This window comes from Oryctolagus cuniculus, chromosome 2 (genome assembly GCF_964237555.1).
Source record: "Oryctolagus cuniculus chromosome 2, mOryCun1.1, whole genome shotgun sequence".
NCBI lineage: Eukaryota > Metazoa > Chordata > Mammalia > Lagomorpha > Leporidae > Oryctolagus > Oryctolagus cuniculus.
This window is the reverse complement of record NC_091433.1, coordinates 46,014,382-46,036,984: the sequence shown is the minus strand read 5'-3', so window position 1 is coordinate 46,036,984 and position 22,603 is coordinate 46,014,382. Positions and strand designations below refer to the sequence as shown.

The 22,603-nt window shown below is 42.5% G+C and overlaps 1 protein-coding gene across 2 annotated transcripts in view; it reads left to right on the top strand.

Annotated features, from left to right (window-relative positions):
* Nucleotides 1–22,603, top strand: part of ELP3 (elongator acetyltransferase complex subunit 3) — a 120,218-nt gene that overhangs the window by 85,170 nt on the left and 12,445 nt on the right. The window contains exon 15 of one of the 2 annotated variants that reach the window (XM_017337875.3): nucleotides 15,548–15,623. The exons of the other annotated variant lie outside the window; for it this stretch is intronic. Coding sequence (XP_017193364.2) covers nucleotides 15,548–15,623 — 76 coding nt within the window. The remainder of the gene's footprint in view (nucleotides 1–15,547; nucleotides 15,624–22,603) is intronic. 2 annotated transcript variants of the gene reach the window in all.

Here is a 22,603-nt window from a genome sequence, read left to right as displayed (position 1 = left end):
GAGCTGGACCAGTCTGGAGCCAGGAGCTTCCTCCACGTCTCCCATGTGGGTGCAGGGGCCGAAGAACTTGGGTCCTCTTCTACTGCTTTCCCAGGCCACAGCAGAGAGCTGGATCAGAAGAGGAGCAGCCAAGATTGAACCGGCACCCATACAGGATGCTGGCACTGCAGGCAGCAACTTTACCTACCACAGTTGCCGTCCATTAAGATAATTTTTCTCCCTACTTAGACAACACATTTTTCTCAGCTTGCAATTAATTATTTCAGAGTAAGAAAATGCTTCTTTTTACACATATAAATGTTGGTAAATCAGTGTTATAAGAACAGCCAGTCTATAAAATAATGTGTGGGCAGGAAATAGTAGTTCATTGCTGCTGAATGTCTAAGCAATTAATTAGTCCTGTTAACTCCAAGTGTTTTAGTATCTTTTACCAACCTACTCTTGTGTCTTCTGTAATCACTAACAGGTTGTATTTACTTAAAAACAGTGATGCTCACCTACTTGGATAATCTGTCTTTCCTTTAAAAATGTTAGCATAAATAGTTTCTCTCTTCCTCTCTTATGGTGTAAAATGCAAGGAGTTATGCTAGAAGCTAGCCATAACATGTGAAATGCCATCACTAATAATCACCATGGAAACAAAATCTCTGATGTCACACTGCCTGTACCATTTCCAAAAGGGCAAATATAACTTTTGATAGCCACTATTTAAAAAGCCATTTAATACCCCCAACAGAATGATTTCTCTCTCAGCCATTTTGGTTAGGTATCAGATTTAATCATGTTTCTGTTTCAGTTTCCTAAGCTAATTGCTATGCAGTAAGACGAACAGCTATTCCCCAAGCTCCCCCTACTACCTTCGTCATAAGCAGTATTCTATTTGTGTTCTTTCAAGTAGAAAATTAATATGGCCATTGGCCAAGAATTGTCCAAGGTTGATAGATCACACAATGATGGTGAGAAATGAGGAAAATGTCTGAATGGTTGATGACAGCAACCATTGAAGTCAGAGGCTGACAGCCATTTTGTTTAAATCTGTAAAAGGCCAAAGAAGGGAGGGAAGAAGTATTTAAATATAGGATAATTAAACGAGTCACGCTGGAGCTGAGATCATTGTTAATCATGATGCTCAGTTATATGACCCTAAAGCTGTAGCTTCAGTCCCCAGTGGTCAAAAATTTACTGTGTCTGTGCCTTATATAATCCAGTGTGGCTTCCTAGGACTGAAGTCAATGGTCTTATACCCCCAAAACCACTAATTAATAAAAAATCACATGTGGGCAGAAAATAGCAGTTGTTTTGTTTCCTTGAACTACAGATGGTGCAGATTTACTTCCTAAACCCCAGAAACTCTGCCTGTATTCCAGACTACTACACATCTCCCTTGGGTTCGGGTAAAGGTTATTTTATTCCTTGCATTGTAATCTAGTTGAGAAGAAGGGTATATTTATAACTAGGTCTGTCTGATTATGGACTCACAGTTGTTACCAAAATGCCTACAAAAGCTTTTCATTATGGCATAGCTGTTTGCTAATGGACACAGGAAGCATGCCAAATGCAAACAAGCTTTTGCCACACTTAAGTGGGTTAATATAGGACCTCGCAAAAAGGACAGGGAAAGATTGTTTGCTCTTTAATACTTTCAGCCCTTTACATAATTTATATATTTTTAAAAGGTTTATTTATTTATTTATTTGAAAGAGTTAGAGGGACAGAGAGAGAGAGAGAGATACTCCACCTGCTGGTTCACTCCCCAGATGGCAGCAACAGTGAGCACTGGGCCAGGCTGAAGCTAGGAGCCAGGAACTTCATCTGACTCTCCCATGTGGGTGGCAGGGGCTTAAATGCTTGGGCTGTTTTTGCTGCTTTTCCCAAGCCATTAGTAAGGAGCTGGATCAGAAGCAGAACAACAAGGACTCAAACCGGCACCTATATGGGATGCTGCTGTCACAGGTGGCAGCTTTTACCCACTAAACCACAGTGCTTGCCCTATACCATTTATATTTTTAATAAATTATCACTAAATATCCCATAGTTAAATGCACATTTTCCGGGTTCTAAATATTCCTCTGTTCTATTTTGTTGTTCTAACAATGATCATATGTGGCTTTTTGTTTTTGTCTTGTCTTGGTGTATTAGCCAGTGGGACTTTTTTTGTTATTAATAATGCCTTTCTGTAGACAGTAGATACAATGCAGTATTGCTTTACTGTAAGAACTCTGTTCATTTCAGCATCATTTTTAATCAGACTAGCACTGTCAACATAGAGTACTACTTTCTAGATAACAAATTAGCTAGATGTTTGCTAATTGGTGTCTGTATTACCACTGGACTGTGGAGGCATTGTTGCATAACTCTTTTCAGGTATCTTTATTCTAAGACTTGACATTTCATTTGTAAAGGAATTGGGTACCACTTTGCAGTATACTGCATATCAAGTACTCTAGACAATCCCTTCCACAGCATTACATAACTATATTGATTAGTGCACATTTCAGATATTTCTGAATAAGCCACTTGTGAGTTTCCACTATTTGGATTTTATCAAGCTAGCCTCCTCATGAGATTTTTTTCTGAGGGGGGAAACCCTCTCCCAAAAAGTGATCCTGCCTACCCTACTGTACCAGCTGCCCATCAGGAGTGTATTTTAACAGTTTGTTGTGATTTTAATTTCTTATCAATATAACGTTCAGGGGAATAAATACTGTTCTTTAAATAGTTGGCATAGCCTTAATCCATTCAATTTGATAAAGCTTTTCTATTTTTTTAAAGATTTTATTTATTTGAAAGGCAGAATTACACAGAGAGAGAAGGAGAGGCAGAGAGAAGAGAGAGAAAGGTCTTCCATCTGCTGGTTCACTCCCCAGTTGGCCGCAATGGCCAGAGCTGCACTGATCTGAAGCCAGCAACCAAGAGCTTCCTCCAGGTCTCCCATGCAGGTGCAGGGGCCCAAGGACTTGGGCCATCTTCTTCTGCTTTCCCAGGCCATAACAGAGAGCTGGATTGTAAGTGGAGCAGACAGGACTCGAACCAGCACCATTATGGGATGCTGGCACTGCAGATGGCAACTTTACCTGCTACACCACAGCACTGGCCCCAAAGCTTTTCTATTTTAGATCTACTAGAAACAGGGATTTGGCAGATTCTTTACCCATTATTTGGCAAGTATTACTTAAAGTAATGATGAAAAACATTGGTGCTGACTTCTTAGCAGCAACCAAGACACTGGATTTTTAGAGCCTTTTTGTTTGGGGATTTCTGACTCAAAGAGGGCACACTGTTAAGAGGTGGCTGGATTGAGGTTCTTGTCTCTGACACAAGAAGCGATTTGAGGAAAAGAGGTAGGTAAAAGTCACCAGAGGAACAAGATTTATTTTCATGCCAGGCGAAAAGTACACACTCAAGGAAGAGTGTGGCATACTCAGTGAAGTTCAGGTCCATCTTTTTATATAACCTGAAGGCATAGGGGCTGGTGTCTGGGATGGGGGTTAATGAAAAAGTCAAAAAGAGTGGAGTTTGGTGTGAGGCTTGAGTACCGCCCATTTCCTTGCCCTTTTTGGGAAATCTTAGTAGAGTCATGGCATCAGACACATGATGGGACTGGGAGTATCAGCCATGATAATTGTATTATAATAACCATCTGGTTAGCTAAAGCTCATCACGGGGACAAAGCGGGCTGCCATGTTGGTTATTTTTGAACAGCATCAGTTCTAAGTAGAGATTTTGCAGTTTTCCACTATTTAGGAGGGGAGAGTTGAGTGAGGCTTTAGGGAGGGCCTGGCAACCTCAGATCCTCCTTGCTAGTTCTTTATATCATCTTTTCCCCTCCTCAGATTTTTCAGCCCTTAATCTTTATGGAAGATCAAGGGAGAAAGGTCCATCTTCTGTTACTTCTTCATGTTGTACCAGAGCCTCACCTTTGCCTAGCCAGGGAACAAAAATTCCTTGCCAACTGATCTAAAAGTTCCATTGGAGGAGGTAGAAGTTCAGTACCAGTTGTTGGTAATTTCTGGAATCCATACACAACTATCATTTTTACATGAAACTGTTAAATTCTGGAAGAGACAAATTTAACAATTAGGATGGGGGCTGGCACTGTGGTGTAGTGGGTTAAGCCTCTGCCTGTGGTGCCAGCATCCCATATGGGCACTGGTTTGTGTCCCAGCTGCTCCACTTCCCATCCAGCTCCCTGCTAATGGCCCAGTAAAGCAGTGGAAGATGGCCAGTGCTCTGGCCACTGCAGCCATGTAGGAGACCTGGAAGAAGTTCTTCGCTCCTGGATTCGGATCAGCCCTGCCCCAGCCATTTTAGCCATTTGGGAGTGAACCAGTGGGTGGAAGACCTCTCTCTCTGTCTGTAACTCTGCCTTTCAAATAATTAAATACATCTTTAGGAGGGGAAAATAAAAGATAATTAGTATCAGTATACATAGGCCAAAAAAGAGCAAGAGTAAGAACCATGTCAGAGAAGGGAGAGCACTTTTTGTGGCTTTCCAAGTGGTGGAAGCTGTGGGACTTCCTTTACCAAAATCGTGGAGCTCCTTGGTTTAATCATAAATCCTTTTGTTATCTTTTTTCATAATCCTACCATTGTTAATCTAAGTGAAGCAGGTTTTATTAATCACTGCAGTTCTCAACCCTCTTCTGCCAGAAAGTAATCTAGGCTAGTCAGTTGTCTGTGAGTACTTTGGGGAATCTAAAGAATCTTGTAGTTGCTCTAGGGCTTGGCCAGCAGCCTGGGCTGTTGTCCAATGGAGCACACAGATTTCTCAAAGCAACGTCATGGTATATAATGAGATTTTCTCCTTTCTGTTGTGATAGAAAAGTGTACCAGGGGGTTTTCCTGCTGGTGACAGTTTTCCAACAAAGATCGGAGAAAAGGTAGGAGAAGCATGTAAGCTAGGAAATGGAACAGCTTTAATGTTCCTGTCTTTATGGAGAAGTTCACAGTAAAAGCAAAAATTTTACTTACCTTTTAGCATTTTGAAGATAAGCATGTTCTCAGTTGGCCCACAAGGGTAGACAGAATTATCCTCTGGGTGTGCCTGTGAAAGACTCAAGGGATAGAGTTGTTTTTTTGTGTTTTTTTTGTTTGTTTGTTTGTTTGTTTTTTGACAGGCACAGTGGACAGTGAGAGAGAGAGAGAGACAGAGAGAAAGGTCTTCCTTTTGCCGTTGGTTCACCCTCCAATGGCCACCGCGGCTGGCGCGCTGCAGCTGGCACATCACGCTGATCCGAAGCCAGGAGCCAGGTGCTTCCTCCTGGTCTCCCATGCGGGGGCCCAAGGACTTGGGCCATCCTCCACTGCACTCCCGGACCACAGCAGAGAGCTGGCCTGGAAGAGGGGCAACCGGGACAGAATCCGGCACCCCGACCGGGACTAGAACCCGGTGTGCCGGCGCCGCAAGGCAGAGGATTAGCCTAGTGAGCCGCGGCGCCGGCCAAGGGATAGAGGTTTTGTTTTTTTTTTTTTTGGGGGGGGGGGGGGATAGAGTTTTAATTCTTCACATATTTACCCAGCTAGAAATTCCTTGTAGTTTAACTGCAGTAGGAGGGCTAAGTAGCACCTGGTAGAGCCCTTTGCATTTAGACTGTAACTGATCAGAGAGGGGAATCCGTCTCCAAGATTTTAACAAAACTAAATCTCTTGGTGAGATTGGTTGTTCACAATTTTTGGACTCCAGTGCTGGGAGAATCTTGTTGCTGTATTCTGTTATAGTCAGCCTTTGGCACCTGACCTAAATTGATAGTATGTTCTATATGATCTTGGGTATCTGAATCAAAGAGGCTGTGGAGGTGAGAAAGGCTCTGCCATAGATATTTCAAAACGGCTAAGCTGTAAAGTAGCCTTGAGTCCATATTCATCAGGCAGATGCTTGAACCGGGATTGTGAAATCTCTTGGCATATCTTGGCCACAGTCCTTTTAAGATAATGATTGGCCCATTCAGCCTTGCCTGAGGATTGGGCTTCCAGGAGGCATAGAGGAGGGAGGAGATTCTTGAGTGGTGGCAATCTGCTCATTACTTTAGAGACAAAGGAGGGGACGTTGTCATTCTGGAGGGACTTGGAGGTTATTTCTTTTAGTAGAACTCTGGATAATTCTTGTGACTTTTTTTGTTTGGCTCCCAAAGGCTTCTCTCCATCCAGTGACAATATCAAGACTAATATTTGAGAACATTTTTTTGGTACATTGTTAGTGAAGTCTGTCTGACAATCTTCACCAGGATAGGTTCCTGTCCTTTGTATGGGAGTGATTAGGGGAGGTGGTTTAATGTGCTGCCAAGGTTATTTTATAGACAGAGGGGACAGGTTAAGGGTAACTTTATTTATAACAGAATGTAGTCCTTTTCCTCTGAAGACACAAGGGAGTATTTGAATTATGGCTTCTCTTCCCAGTTTGAACTTAAAAGATACTGGCCTAAAGTCAATTTGATGGTTTCCTCTACCAAACAGTGGTATCAGCAACTGCCCTCAGCCACCAGACCATTCTACAGACACTGAGCCCAGCTGTTTAGAAAAGTAGGCCACTGGTCACAGAAGTGGGCCCAATTTTTGAGAGAATACATCAAGGACTAGCTCTTGCCTTTCAGCTATGGAGTAAATTACTTGAATCAATTAGTAATCCCAGCGCAGAGGCCATTGTCACAAGACCCTGAATCTTTTGAAAAATCTCATGTTGTTTTCCTGTTCATTAAGTGAGTCAGTATCAGGACCCTGTAAGGTTTCTCACAGGGGTTTGGCTAACAACCCAAATCCTGGAATCCAGATCTTTCAGAAGCCTGCCATCCCCAGGAATATTCTTAGCTGTTTCTTTGTGGTGGTCCTACATGTCAACCTTTGGTTCAAGAGGTAGGACACAGTTTCGTGGGATCAGAATGTATCTCAGGTAGGCTACTATTGTTTAGAGATCTTGGGTTTGATTGGGGGAGCTTTTATATCTTCCTTCCCCTAAAAAATCTAAGGACTGAATGGTGTTTTCATGTGAGTCCTCCATAGAGGGACTGCAGATGTGTATATCATCTATATATTCTAAAATGGCTCTTTAATTTGAGCTATGTTCCTTGGCAAGGGCATTGCCAAACAAATGAGGGTTATCTCTGAAATCTCAAGGAAGGACTGTCCAGGGAAACCGTTGAGTCACATTTAAGGATGTATCAAAGCCAGTCACGGCTCTATGAGAACCCTGTCCATAGATCGGGTTGGATCTGGTGTCCCAAAAACTTGACCACATCCTTTGATGTCCCAGACATACCTGGAAGCCCCTTTGTTTACCAATTCAGATTTGGCATTCCCAAATCTCAGATATAATCCATGCACCTGAGCCTCCTGAAGCCTCTTCACTTTTCCCAGGCATCCGTGGCCCCCAGGACTTTTCATGCGAGGGAAGGATGTTTGGACCTGCTCACAGGGGATCTTAGGTCTCATTTTCAACATTTTAGCAAAGTAGTAGCAAGCTTAGCACTGCAGGTCCAGCCTTTAGTGAACTGATATGACTGTAAAAATAATCCTGAAAGTTATCAGTTGAAGGGAGGCTAGAGGTTTCTTCTTTTGAAGAATACAGAGAAACTCTCAAATGGAGAATTCCTTGGAGCCCTCATCAGTCATATCCCAGGACTATCTAACGCTCATTCTGGGCATTGCTAGATATGGGCAGTGACCACACTGTAACAAATGACAAAGGAAAGAGAACCACAAAGTAAAGTGGTGGTGTCAGGGTCATTTTGATGTTAAAACCAGGAGTGTAGGGGTGGCCGTGTGCCAGAGAGTTTTCCGAGACAGCAAGATTATCTGTGGTCAGAGGATTGACAGGATTTTTGTGTCACATGAAGGCAGAGGCTTACCCATGGGGACCAAACACCTCACTGGTAAGAATGATCAAATACACCATGAAGCACTGTTCCTGAAGGAGCAAAAAGGCTAAGAGTTTAGAAGGCATAAGAGAGATTAGGCAATGTAGAAAGTCCGTAGTCAGATGGTGATAGAAACGGTGGACCCGCTGGGCACTGCATGTCTTGGGAGCAAGTTCCAACCAGTCCTAAAACTGCTTCACAAGGACTCCAAGTTGTCCAGTGTGCACAGTGTCAACCACAGTGTTCCTCCCCTAATAGTCCCTGGAGGGGCCAGACATGGTTGGGTTAAGAGGAGTTAGTCCATAAAGGGTCAGAGCAGGGTGAAGAAGGTGAGGATAGCAGAATGAAACCAAGACTCTCAAGCACAAGAGAGTCGAGAGTCCAGAGAAAGACTACCAGGCGATGTCTGGGAGGGCTTTCAACTGCTGCTGCTTCCTGGATAGCTTGCCACTAATGTCATGCTGGGTTCACGTTCTTGTCTCCAACACAAGATGGATTTTGAGGACAAGTCATAGGCAAAGGTGAGTAAAGGAACAAGATTTATTTTCATGTACAGAAAAAGCTCACCTTTAAGAAGCAGGGCAGGCATACTCGAAGAGAGAGGTGTACCCAAAAGGTTTGAGTCCCTTTATGTGACCTGGAGGTGTGCAGGAGGGAGATCTAAAGGTGAATATTCATAAGGGGGCGGGGGTTGGGGGCGAGACTTGAGCACCACTCATTTCCTTGCCCTTTTGTTTTTAAATCTTGGAAATATTGTGGTATCAAGTGCATGATGAGATTAGGAGTGTCAACCATGGTAATTTTATTATAATGACCTCAGAATTAGCTAAAGGTCATCATGGTGATGAAACTGTCAGCCATGTTGGGTGTTTCTGGCATGTGGCAGTTTTGCTGTCTGCAGTTTTCACTGCATAGAAAGAAGGGGAGGACTGGCAACCTCAGCTTCGCCTTGCTAGATACCTCCTTATCTACACGAATACACAGGGAATTTCTGACTTAGTCATTCTGGCTTAAGCTATTGTCTCTGACCAACAGCTCACATCTCTAAGAGAGTAATTAATGGAATTAGAACTTTAGATTGTGCCCTGCACTGATGTACGCCATCCTCTGCCTCCCTAAGCAACTAGTTATGAAGTTTATCCACCATTTATAATAAATCACTGTGTTTAGAACTTCCAACCCAAAAGCCCCAAATCTATAGTCTATGTGGTCTCTGACCTTTTACTACAAATCCTATGAATTAGTGGCTGTTTGGGTTACTAATTGTTGTAACACATCACCACATGTTGTAGTGGCTTAAAACAATAACCACTTTATTTATTAAGAACTCTGCATCAGAAATTCATCAGAGAACAGAGGGGCTGCTTCATCTGTGTTCATGATGTTGAAGGCCTCTAGTTGGATGACTTAAGTGGCTGGCAGCTAGCGATTGAAGATGGTTTGTCTGAAGTCCTAGTCCTTTAAACAGCTGGGGCTGTCAGCATGAGCACCTTGGTTCTTTTCTATGTCCTCCACTTGACTTGGGCATCTCATAGCACAGTGGTTAGGTTCTAAGAGCAAAGAAGTGAAATCCTAGGCTTAGGGATCTGTAGTATAGTTATCTATTATGTAATAAATTACCCAAAATCTTTCAGTTTTAGTATATGTGCTGCTGAAGTGAGCACTGCCCCAAATCTTAGAAGCTGAACCAAGCTTTTAATATACCATAGTTTCTTTAGGTCGGGAATCCAAGAGTGACTTAGCTGGATTCCTCTCTCTCAAAGTCTTTCAGAAAGCCAGGGTGTCAGGGCTGTAATTTCTCTAGGTTCAGTTGGAACTGCAGACAATGCCTTTACCGCTATGCCACAGCGCCGGCCCTTGGGGTCGTTTGAGAGACTGCATACTGCAATGTGACTTCTGCCCCATTCTGCTGGTTAGTCATTAGGCCAAGCCATATTTAAGGGGAGAGGAAACAAATTCCATCTCAGAAGATTTGCTGGCTACTATCTTTGGAAGCTGTCAAGTACAGTGGTAGAGTATGTTTTCTTTGTGATTAATAAGCATAGTCCTTTGTACAAGAAACTTGGACTCTGTAGGGCAAACCTGTATTCTAGTGTTCCTGTCCCAATCCCAATGTAAGATTTTCATATAGCCAGTCATGGCAACATATTTTCACCTCACCCTATTCTAAGCAAAGTTTTGCTGCTACAAAAACAAATACCTTCATCTCACCCTTTGTGTGCCATCTCTCTACCAGAAGAACATTCTTCTATTTCCCCTTGTAAAACTATTTCATATCTGATGCTTTAGTTGTATGATACTGGCCATTTACATCTTCCTTCTACATTATGAAATATAGAAGACCGTCTTTGGGCTCAGGGTACATGGTTTTCCTTTGGGTGTTCCTTGCCCTGATCAACATGCTTTCCCTTCCACCAACACTTGAAGACACTTAATGTACTGTAGTCGATTTTTTTTTTATTTGGAAAGTTGGTGAATTGTGCTTGGCATAAAATTTGCCATTTTAATCATATTTACCACTATTTTCAAAACTTTCAGCATCTCAAACTGTGAATCCATTAAGCAGTAACTCTCAGTTCCCCCAACATACTTTCTATCTCTGTGAAGTAGAATATTTGTCCTTGTGTTTGGCCTATTTTATTTAGTATAATGTCTTCAAGATTTGTCCATGCTGTAGCTTGCATCCAAATTTGATTTAACTGCAGAATGACATTCTGCTAATATGTCTGCACTACATTTTGTTTATCTTCCATCCAGTGAACAACAGGATGGTTTCTACCTTTTGCCCACTATGAATAATGTTGCTGTGAACATTGCTATACAAATACCTGAGTCCGTTTCCCATTATTGGACATACACAGAGTACATCAAAAAGTTTATGGAAAAGTGAGTCAAAATATTTACTTTGGTACAAAAACTTTTGAAATCCATGCATAGTTTTTCATAATATGCACGTTCTATTAACTTTTTGTTATTGCCCTTCATACAACCAAAAGTAGAATTGATGGGTCAAATGGTAATTCTGTTTAACTTTTTGAGGAACTACTAAACTGCTTTCCACAAATAGGGCACAAGGTTTCCTAGTTCTCCACATCTTCACCAACACCTATTATTTTCCTTTTTAAAAAATAATATCCATCCTAGTAGGTGTGGAATGGTATTTTATTGAGTTTTCACTTTTGTTTCCTTACTGATTAATGATATTGAACATCTTTTTATGTGCTTGTCTCGTGTTTTTTCTTTAGAGAAATGTCTATTCAAATTCAAATCATTTATTAATTGAATTGTTTTGATTCATAGTTCTTCATATTTCTGGGTATTAGATTTTTATAAGATGTGGTTTAGAGAATTTTTTCCCATTCTTTGTGTTACTGTTTTACTTCCTTAATCATTTCCTTGCATGTGCAAAAAATTTTTTTATAAAGTTCTGTTTCTGCTTTTCTTTTGTTACTTGTGCTTTTGTTGTCATGTTTAAGAAATCATAGTATCCTTTTATAATCCTTTTTATTTTTGTGATGCCAGTAGTAATAACCCCTCTTTCATTTCTGTTTTAGTGATTTGAATCTTCTCTTTGTTTACCAATCCAGGTTAAAGATTTGCCAGTTTTCTTGTTCTTTTCAAAAAATGAACTTTTGTTTTTGGAGATTTTTTCTTTTGTTTTTCTATTCTTCAATCTCTATCGTTTCCTTCTTTCTGCCAGCTTCGTTATAGTTTGCTCTTCTTTTGCTAGATTCCTAAGGTATAGAGTAGGTTATTGATCTGAGATCTTTTTTATTGTAAGCATTTACAGCTATAAATTTCACTCTTGAGCACTGCTTTTACTGCATCCTGTAAGTTTTGGAATGTTGTATTTTCTTTTTGTTCTCAAGATATTTTCTACTTTTCCTCATTATTTCCTCTTTGGTCCATTAGTTCCCAGTGTGTTGTTTAATTCCTACATATTTATGAATTTCTCAGTTTTTCACCTGTTGATTTCTAGTTTCATTCCATTGTGATTGGAAAACATACTTTTAGGCTTTTAAATCTGTTTTATGGCCTGACATAATGATCTATCCTGAAGAATGTTCTTTGTGCAGGTCTGAAAAATGTGTATTCTGCTATTGGTGGTGGCATAAACTATATATGCCTGAAGTTTCCACTCCTATTTTTTTTTTTTTTTTTGAAGGGAAAGGGTTTATTGGAGGAAGGGGCAAAGAAGGAAAGAGAGGAGAGAGAGATTGAGGGAGAGATAGAGGGAGAGAGAGATCAGGAGACGGAGAGAAAGAGAGCCATGTGTAAGTAGGAGCAGCGAATCCCATTAGGATGGGAGTGGAGCTGACACCAGTGGTTGGGCCATGTGGTCACCTGGCTTCCAGCAGTGGCGGCGGGGGCTAGAGCCTAGGTTGGTGTCAGGGTGTAGGTCGCGACATAGATGAGACTGCGCTATTTTACTAACATTCCCCCCTTTTGTTTTTTATAAAGCAAGAGTTATATGGGATTACATTAGCCCAAAAAGTCCAGGAGGGGTATAGGGACGATGATCTGTCTTTAGAGCTACTTCCTGCTGAAATGGGATGATGTTTCAAGCTGCTGTCTCCTGGGTGGGGAGCCGAGTATATCCCTGTAGCAGCATTTGGTTGACTGCCTGGTTGCTGAAGGCCTTGGTTTGTTCCATTATCAACTCCTGTAAACACTTAAGCAGACACAGTAGTATAAAAGACAGGGTGAGAATAGCAACCGATGATCCTAAGAGTGGCATTAACCAGGTAATGAGAGGATTTCATAGAGGAGAGGAAATGAGGGGTGGGGTCTCTGGACCCTTGTGAAGACTCATTGATGGGTGTGGTTTAAAGCTGATCCCAGCCAAGACCTGGAGAAAAGCCACTCATCTTTTGCGGGTAGAGGGTTTTGTCTGTAGAGAAATTCTAAACAATCATACAACATTAAGTGGGGGAGAGTATAACTGTTTTCCCCTCAATCCTGTCAACTTTTGCTTCTTATATTTTGGGGCACTGTGGTTAAATGCATGTATGTTTGCAATTATATAAATCTTGCTGTTTGGATTGAATGTTATCAATGTTCTTTGTCTCTTGTAACATTTTTGTATTAAAATCTGTTCTGTCTGATACTAAGATGGCCTCTTTGGCTCTCTTTGTTACTATTTTCTTACTCATTACCTTGGGGATTACAATTAACATTTAAATTTGTAATAATAGCAACTTTGTTTTAATAGTATATTTTAGTAGTATTGCTTCTTTTTTTTTTTTTTTTTTTGACAGGCAGAGTGGACAGTGAGAGAGAGACAGAGAGAAAGGTCTTCCTTTGCCGTTGGTTCACCCTCCAATGGCCGCCGCGGCCTGCGCGCTGCGGCCGGCGCACCGCGCTGATCCGATGGCAGGAGCCAGGAGCCAGGTGCTTTTCCTGGTCTCCCATGGGGTGCAGGGCCCAAGCACCTGGGCCATCCTCCACTGCACTCCCTGGCCACAGCAGAGGGCTGGCCTGGAAGAGGGGCAACCGGGACAGAATCCGGCGCCCCAACCAGGACTAGAACCCGGTGTGCCGGCGCCGCTAGGCGGAGGATTAGCCTAGTGAGCCGCGGCGCCGGCCAGTAGTATTGCTTCTATACATCGCTGTTCCTCCCCCTTTATATTGTCATTGTCACAGTTTACATGTTTATAAATCTATATGACTGGACACAGAGGTACAATTACTTTCTGAATTCGCCTTTTAAATTATAAAGAGGAGTCATAAACCAAAAGTACAAATACTGGCTTTTTCATAAGTAATTACCTTTTCCAGTGTTCCTTATTTCTTCCTGTGCTTTCAAGTTACTGTCTAGCGTCATTTCAACTGAAGGACTCCCTTCAGCATTTTAGTAAATGTGCTGCTGAAGCGAGCACTCCATCAGCATTTCTTGCAGAACAGTCTAGTGGAAACAAATGCCCTTGGCTTTGGAAATGTCTTAATTTCTCCTTTTTTCTTATAGTTTTGCCATATATGGAATTTTTGGTTGATGGGTTTTTCTTTCAGCATTTTTAATTTATCATCCACTGCCCTCTGACCTTCATGATTCGTATTATCGGCTGTTAGTCTTATTGAATACTCCTTGCATATGAAGAATTGCTTCTCTCTTGCTGTTTTCCAAGATTCTGCCTTTGGCTTTTGACAGTTTGGTGATAACGTGTCCTATTGTGGATCTCCGAGTTGGTTCTTCTTGGAATTTTCTGGGCTTCTCACTATGTGTAGGCTCATGTCTTTCATCAAGTTTGGAGGAATTTTCAGCCACTTCTTTAAGTACTTTTTCTACCCTTTGTGTCCCTCATCTCCCTCTGAGACTCCAGTGATGTGTAGTACGTTGGTGTGTAAGATACTATTCCACAGATCCTTCAGGTACTGTTCATTGTTCTATATTCTTGGCTGTTTCTCCTGCTCAGAATTAATTCAGTTGCATTAGCTTCAAATTCACTGATTTTGTCCTCTGCCTGCTCCTATATCTCATTGAACCCCACTAGTAAATTTTCTGTTTGTATTGCCATTATGTCTCTGCTCCAGAATTTCTACTCCTTTTTATCATTTCTCTTTATTGACTTTGACTTTATTCATGCAATGTTCCCTGATATCCTTTAGTTCTTTGTTCATAATTTCCTTTAGTTCCTTAACCATATTTAATACAGTTGATTTGTGTCGTTGACTAATAATTCCAATGTCTGGGCTTCCTTTCTCCCTGTGAATAAGTCATCTTTCCTTTTTTGTTCTAATGCTTTGTAGGTTTTTGTTGAGCTAGACATCTGAGAATTATAATGTGGTAACTCTATAAATCAGATTCTTCCCCTCCTCAGGGGCACTGCAGTCATCCATTTGTGTAGCTATTTTTGCAAAGTCTGTATTCCTTTCTGTGTGTGGTCACTGAAATTTCTGTGACCTGAGAGGGTTTTCCATGAGTCTCTGGCTCCCAGCCCCTCCCCCAAGAAAAGGCTGTCTGTCTCTTCAGATCTTCTAATAAACCCTACCAGGGAAGCCAGCACAGCCAGAGGGGGCCAGAACAAATGCAGCCGTCTGCACTGATTATCCAGGAACCTCAAACAGAACAAAGGGCAGGTCCAGACTTTGAGTGGACTAGGTCCTTGCTGCGCACCTTCGTTCCAGGTAACTGCTCTAGGAACGCAGAGCCCTCCCTGTAGCTGGAGGGGTTGGTGGATGGTGCGTGCTGCCTTCCTCTCTCTTCATCAAGCACTCCCCTAGTGGCTGTAGTATCTTAGAGGTTCCAGCATCCCAAAATAGCTGATTCTGGTTGTTTCAGTGGAAGGCCTGATCTCTGGAACTCTTTGCTTCACCATTTTCCCTCTTAAAGAGACTGAAAATAGAAGGGATCCCTCTTCCTCCTCTCAGGTTATAAAATAACACAGTCTTTAACTTCTGCAGAGACACGCTGTGTCCACTTGATTGTGGACAAGAGCAAAGCAGTGAGAAAATGTGACACAGCAAGCATTCCACACTGGTGGGAACAGACCCACTGCATTTTTGAGTCAAATGATTGTGCTCTCTCCTGTGTTAGCTAATGGTCCAGCTTTCATGTTAAGAAGAAACTTGCTAAGAGCAATGAAAATAACTACCAGCATCACCCATCTATAAGTAACGATGGTAGTTTCTGTGTGCTTGCTTTTTGGTTACCTACTTCTATTATTTTTCCATTCTTGATTTCTAATTATCCTGTCTAGCCCTTCAAAAATCTACAGAGGAATCTAGAGTCTGCGCCCCAGCAGCCTATTCTGAGGGATTCTTTGTATTTCTAAGGTAATGGGGAATAATGTAATATAATGTATTAATTACTGACAATAATAAGCTGCTTTGAAGAGCTAAGACTACATGGACTAACAATTTTGTGAGTTTTTTAACATAGAAAAAAATCAAAGATTTAGGGTCATTGAGTTAGTTGGTTCATTTTTAAACGTTAAGAATCAAAACCTTTCCAACTTAGCCCTATTAGTGTGAATTACTAAAGTGTGAAGTAAAGTGTGAAATAATGTTTATATCGGTGAGATATGAAAAAATCTCATTTCAGTATCAAATGAAATGAAAGTAATGATTATATTTACTTGTACTAATGCTGCTGGGCAAATATCAAGCCCTCAATACATAGGTGGTTAATTGAACCCAGAAGTAATTAAAACAGTTTTGTTTCTATTTCACTTTTTAAATGGTCATGAATCATTATCTCAATTTTCGTGTCTTATCAAAAACCAGGTTTAGGTTTCAAAAGGTAGATTTAATATATTTTCTCTCTCCAGGTTTGGCTGTGAGAGTGTGATATAGGCTCTGTTTTAATTCAGTCCAGTAGCACATTGGTAGTCATAAAAGGACAGCCTTGTGGCCTAACAAAGGAAGTGTCAAAGAACAGGAGTGTATCACCAGATACCTGATTCATTATCCTGATTCAGACATGAAAATATCTAAATTATTAGGCCAAAGTTTTCTTTTCCTTGAATAATTCAAGTACATAAAACTGCAGTTTCCAGTCTTCTGGTACATATTCAGTAAATACTTGATAAATTAAGTGGCCTACATTAATAATTCCACGTTCTTTCATTGTTATTGGAATCATAATCCAAGTTATTGTTTGCAGTTTTCTCATCAGTCTGAAAAACTGATTTGTTTCCCCATTTAAACAAGAATCAACATAGTTGAAACTACTTAATCTTGCCCCCCCTTTCATTTTTAAAGGTTTTCTCTGAAGTATAACACATAGACAAGAAGTCCACAAAATTTAAACTGTGAATTGTTTAACCAATGCCTATGTGTCTTAGTACATTAAATACCTAAGACTGAGCAGGAACAATTGAAATTTATTTCTTAAATTCCTGGATGCTGCAAGGTCCTACAGGTGGCAACAGATTCAAGTACTGGTGAGGGCCCTTCCTCAGGGACAGCACCTTCCATTTGTTCTCACGTGGCTGAAGGTTCCTCAAGCTCTTTCCAAGACCACTGATCCCATTCATGAAGGCTCCACCCCATGACCTATTCACCTCCCAAAGACCCCGCCTCTTAAGACTGGGTATTGAATTTCAGCGTGGATGTGGTTATGCACACATGCACACACTGTAGCACTATGTAACCCCACACTAAAAACAAACAGCGTCCAAGAACCGCTCCTGTTGACCATTCCCAATCGTAATCCTTTGCCCTTCTTGCCTTCTTCTTTCCTCCTAATATCCTTTTTTCTCATTTTCTTCTTGTATTTATATTTTTATTTTATTTTATTTTTTTGACAGGCAGAGTGGACAGTGAGACCGAGAGAAAGGTCTTCCTTTACCGTTGGTTCACCCTCCAATGGCCGCCGCGGCTGGTGTGCTATGGCCGGAGCACCGCGCTGATCCGAAGGCAGGAGCCAGGTGCTTCTCCTGGTCTCCCATGCGGGTGCAGGGCCCAAGCACTTGGGCCATCCTCCATTGCCTTCCCGGGCCACAGCAGAGAGCTGGCCTGGAAGAGGGGTAACCAGAGCAGAATCCGGCGCCCCGACAGGGACTAGAACCCGGTGTGCCGGCGCCGCAGGTGGAGGATTAGCCTAGTGAGCCATAGCGCTGGCTCTTGTCCAGCATATTTATGCTGTATTTGCTACCCACCCATTATGTGCATCGGTGCTTGTGTTCAAGTAACCCTTATTTTACTCAATAGTGGCCCCATACTATGAGAGTAGCGATGCTGGCAATTCAGATGTGACAAAGAGAAGCTGTAAAGTACTTCCTTTAAGTGAAAAAATGAAAAGTGGAAAGTTCTCAACTTAGTAATCTCAGTTTATGGCCTTTTTTTTTTTTTTTTTTACTAAGATCTGTGATAACAGCAGATCTTATATCTTTGAAATTGTGAACAAAAAAACTGGTGCTAGCTTTGCTGTCATACTTCAAACTATAAAAGTTATTGCCACAGTACATGGTAAGTGGTTAGTTAAGATGCAAAACATTATACATATGTATGATTGGGAAAAAAATATATAGTTGTATTTAGTATTCAGTACTAGCCATGGTTTCAAGCACCCACTAGAGATCCTGGAATTTACCTCTTGTAGATAAGGGGAGACTGCTCTTCTCCTGGCTTCTCTGCCCTTCCTGTAGGTTTTCCATCATTGTTCCACCTATGTTGCTTTTCCCCAAAAAGCTCTAGAGTGTAGTTCTTGTCATTTTACAAATAGTAAGCATGACTTTTCAGTTTGTTACTTCTTGTCAGTAGGTCTCACATTTGTAAACCAAATCTGTTTACAAAGCTTTGGTGTTTTGTGTGTGTTTGTGTGATTATTTTTGTTTTATCAGACCCTGTTCTATTTCTTACTAAGCTCTGTCATTGAAATGGAAATAAAGTCACCATGTTTCAGTTCCATCTAGCGATTTATCAGACAAAAGACATTAAAAAGGTGGAAGGAAGTTCTGTCCTGTGAAGACAGGGATGTGCTTTACCTGTGGCAGACTTGCTGTCTGAAGCCCCAGGGGAAGTCGGGATGGCACAGCCCACAACCTGGGCCCCAGGGCGCGCCAGTAGGACTACTCTGAGCCACGAGGCAGATAGACTGGGTCTGAATTGCAGATCTGCTTCCTAGTTGTGTAATTCTAATCTTGTTCGATTTTAAGTGTGTTGGTGGATATAAAGTGGCTTACAACACCCGGCACATAGCTAACTGCTCTAAAAAAGCTGTCTTCCTCCCCAGCTTCATGCGTTACCGACACTCCACTATCGTGCTGAGGTGCTGCTTTTGGTTTTGGGGGTGGTTTTTTTTTAGAGAGTTAGTCAGAATCACCACCTCTAACATTTTGGTTCATTTCCTGCTCTTGATTTATCTTCTTTTTTAAAGGAAGAGTTTATTTATTTCCAATGTTCTAGGGCTTTATTATGGTGTTGAATTTATCCCCTTAGGGAAAAAAATGCTGTAGTAACTTAGAAGAATAGAGTTGTTTTTCAACCAATTCACATACCACTTTCACTGGTTGACTCCATTCCTGAGATTTTCTAACATGGAACCAAAATTAAATTTAAGAAAGCATTCAGTTTGTTTCACTTTTAGCTTTGGTTAGTCTTTTTAAAAGGTTTTATGATCCCTTTCTCCCCCTGTCTCTCACCACCCTTTTTATTAGAGAACATTGAGCAACCAATAATTAACCTGCTCCTGTAGCCAGTGGTCAGGGTAGTTGGTATGTGCATTTTATTTTTATTTGTTTTTTAAGATTTATTTGAAATTCAGAGTTACAGAGAGGGAGAGACAGAAATCTTCCATCTGCTGGTTCCCTCCCCAGATGGCCACAATGGCCAGTGCTGGGTCAGGCTGAAGCCAGGAACCAGGAGCTTCTTCCTGGTATCCCACATGGGTGGCAGGGGCCCAAACATTTGGGCCATCTTCTGCTTTTCCCAGGCCATTAGCAGGGAGCTGGATCAGAAGTGGAGCAGCCGGACACAAGCTTGTGCCCACATGGGATGCCGAAGTTGCAGGTGGCAGCTTTACCTGCTATGCCACAACATAGCCTCAGTATGTACATTTGATGTGATTTCCTTTCTTTCCCTGTTACGTAGAAAATTCCTGTCTTAAGCTGAATACTGCGTATGTTTCAACAAGAGGGAAAGGTAGGCTGAAAGCAGAGGAGTTGATTTCTGTTGTGTGGGGCTTGAGAACATTTGGTTCAGGAAAGGATCCGAGAGAGAGATTGTAGCTTCTGTTTCCTCCAGGTTGGAGATTCCTTGGGAGGCCAGCAGCTCTTGGAGCCTACCTCTGAGCAAAGCCAAAGATCTCATCCCATCCGGGGCAAGCACTGTCCTCTGTCTGCGGTCTGATGCCTATCCCTGGGTTGGTGTTCAATTTATTTTTTCTTTTTTTTTTCTTTTTTAAGATTTCCATCCACTCTCATTCACTTCCCAGATGGCCCAAGTGTTTGGGACCCTGCCACTGATGTGGGAAACCAGGATGAAGCACCTGGCTTCAGCCTGGCCCTGCCCTGGCCATTGCAGCCATCTAGGGAGTGAAAGAGTGGATGGAAACCTTAAAAGTCATTAGCAGGGAGCTGGATCAGAAGTGGGGCAGCCGGGACACAGATTGGCGCCCATGTGGGATGAGAGCATTACAGGCAGCTGTTTTACCTGCTACACCTCAGCATTGACTCGTGTTCAATTTAAAGTGCACACTTGAAGCCTTTTTAATTAGTTTACACACACACACACACACACACACACACACACCCTTTTTGAGGAGAAGAAAATAAATTCTAAGTCCTGGGGTTAAGAGGTAGGGGCTAGGGAAGTAATCACCCAGGCTGCTCACTATAGCCAAGTCTCAGAATATCTCTGTGGGCATTTTTTATAGTATTATTTTTTCACCTTGTCTCATATCACCATCATCATGATAGCTGATAAAGTGGTAAAGATAAAAATATTCACCCTACCTACAGAATAGGAAGAAGACCCTTGTGGTATAGGTAAGGTCTGATTATAAATTAGATAACTTGGGGGTCAAACAAAGCAAACGGTTGAACCGCCACCACTCCTCCCTGACTGATTGCTGTGCTGACAACCCTTGGCTTTGTAGTCAGGCACCCTAAGGACTGCTACATAGAACAGTGGAGCCTCCTGCTCACGCCCAGCCAGGGATTTGGCAGCGTTCCACGAAGGTGACAGGGTGGAGAACGTGGTTGCTGGTGCAGCTGCGTGTGCCTCTGCTCAGGGCTGGGAAGTGACCGAGGCAGCCTGTGCACGTCAGGCCGGGAGGTTGGCTGACGTCAGCTCTGAAGGGTAATTGCTTTTTCTTGGCTGGCTAACAAAAGGAAAGTTACTGTGATGGAGGACTTTCTAGGAGCCCTGCTACACATGATGAGGAGAAGGGAACAGAGTCAGGCCTTTCCCTAGCTCAGCTGATGGGATGTTCCCTTTGACTCTAAGTGCCAACCTGGTCTGTGGAGTATAGGAACAGGAAATGTTGTTTTCAAGAAACAAGAGGCACAAAGAAATACAGATGGGGAATATTTTTGTTTAGGAATCCAGACTGGCTAGAGGGTAACCTTCCTCCCCAGAGTACTTAAAGTTTCCCAGAGGGTGCAGAGGTAGCCATATGTCTCAGGGCTGCAGCCTGTTATTGAAAATAAGTATGGGAGCCTGACAGACAATACAACACATTGGTTTCTTTCCACAAAGCCTAAAGCAAGGCCTGAGACCTCTCCCTGAAGTGGTCATAGTTCCTCCAGCCCACCTCTGGCAAAGGAGCCCGTGGGGCCCATCATCGCTGAGAACAGCTTAGCTGTCACCCTGTAAAGCAGTCCTCCCGCCTGCCATGCTCAGGACCTCAGGGCACCCTTGATCACTTAACTTCCTTGTTACCCAAGGCTGTCTAATCCTGGTTAGGATGTAAACCGCTCACCTCGGAAGCTTTGGGGGGTGGGGTGGGGGGATTGATGTAGGTTGGTGGCTTGCTTTTAGAAGTTAAGCACTTTGGGGCCAGTGTTGTGGAACAGTGGATTAGGCCACCACCTGCAATGCTGGCATCCCATATGGGTGCCGGTTCAAGTCCCAGCTGCTCTACTTCTGGTCCAGCTCCCTGCTGGTGCACCTGGGAGGGCAGCAGAGGATGGCCCAGGTATGTGGGCCCTTGTACCCACGTGGGAAACCCAGAGGAAGCTCCTGGCTTCAGCCTGGCTCAGCCCTGGTCATTGTGGCCATTTGGGGAGTGAACTGATGGATGGAAGCTCTCTCTCCCTCTCTCTAGCTCTGCCTTTCAAATAAATAAAATGAATCTTTTAAAAAAAAAAAAGATGAATAGTCAGTCTAAGAGCTTTACTATCTTTTTTTTTTTTTAATTTTTTTGACAGGCAGAGTGGACAGTGAGAGAGACAGAGAAAGGTCTTCCTTTGCCATTGGGTCACCCTCCAATGGCCACCGTGGCCGGCGCGCTGCGGCTGGCGCATCGCGCTGATCCGATGGCAGGAGCCAGGTGCTTATCCTGGTCTCCCATGGAGTGCAGGGACCAAGCACTTGGGCCATCCTCCACTGCACTCCCGGGCCACAGCAGAGAGCTGGCCTGGAAGAGGGGCAACCGGGACAGAATCCGGCGCCCCGACCGGGACTAGAACCCGTTGTGCCGGCGCCGCAAGGTGGAGGATTAGCCTAGTGAGCCGCAGCACCGACCGAGCTTTACTATCTTAAAATTATACCATCACCTTTGCTTGAGCTGGTGTATGAAAGATAAAAGTTAAACATGTCTCCAGGGACTGAGCTGAACAGAACCAGAAGGAAACCTAGGTATGTTTTGTGATGCCTCATGAGTAGACAGCTACAAGCCTTAGCGCTAGTCTGGTGGGTGGATTGGTCATTGTAGAAGCTGGGTGATGGGCATATGGAGATTCAGTATACTAACAGTATACCAACATTTCCCCTTTTGTATGCTTGAGATGCTCCAGAATAAAATTTTTTAAGTCCATGGAAAATGGCCTCTGCTTTGAAAAATTTAGATAGAAATATAAAAGTCATATTTCTGAAAGATTTGGGGCAAGATTTTATTAGAGGTTTAAAGCATAAAATCAGAAATTTGTCTATAACTTTTAGCAAACAAGGAAGGAAATGTGTAACTAGGTTAATAAGTCCTGCCCTTTCCTTTTTACATTGAATTATTCCCACTACCTGGCACCTAACAGAGCCTTTTTTTTTTTTTCGAAATACATCTTCCAGGAGCATATTTCTATGTACACAACATGAAAGTAACCAGAGTATAATAGCTCTGCAAACATTTATTGCAGCTTGATTATAGGCTAGAC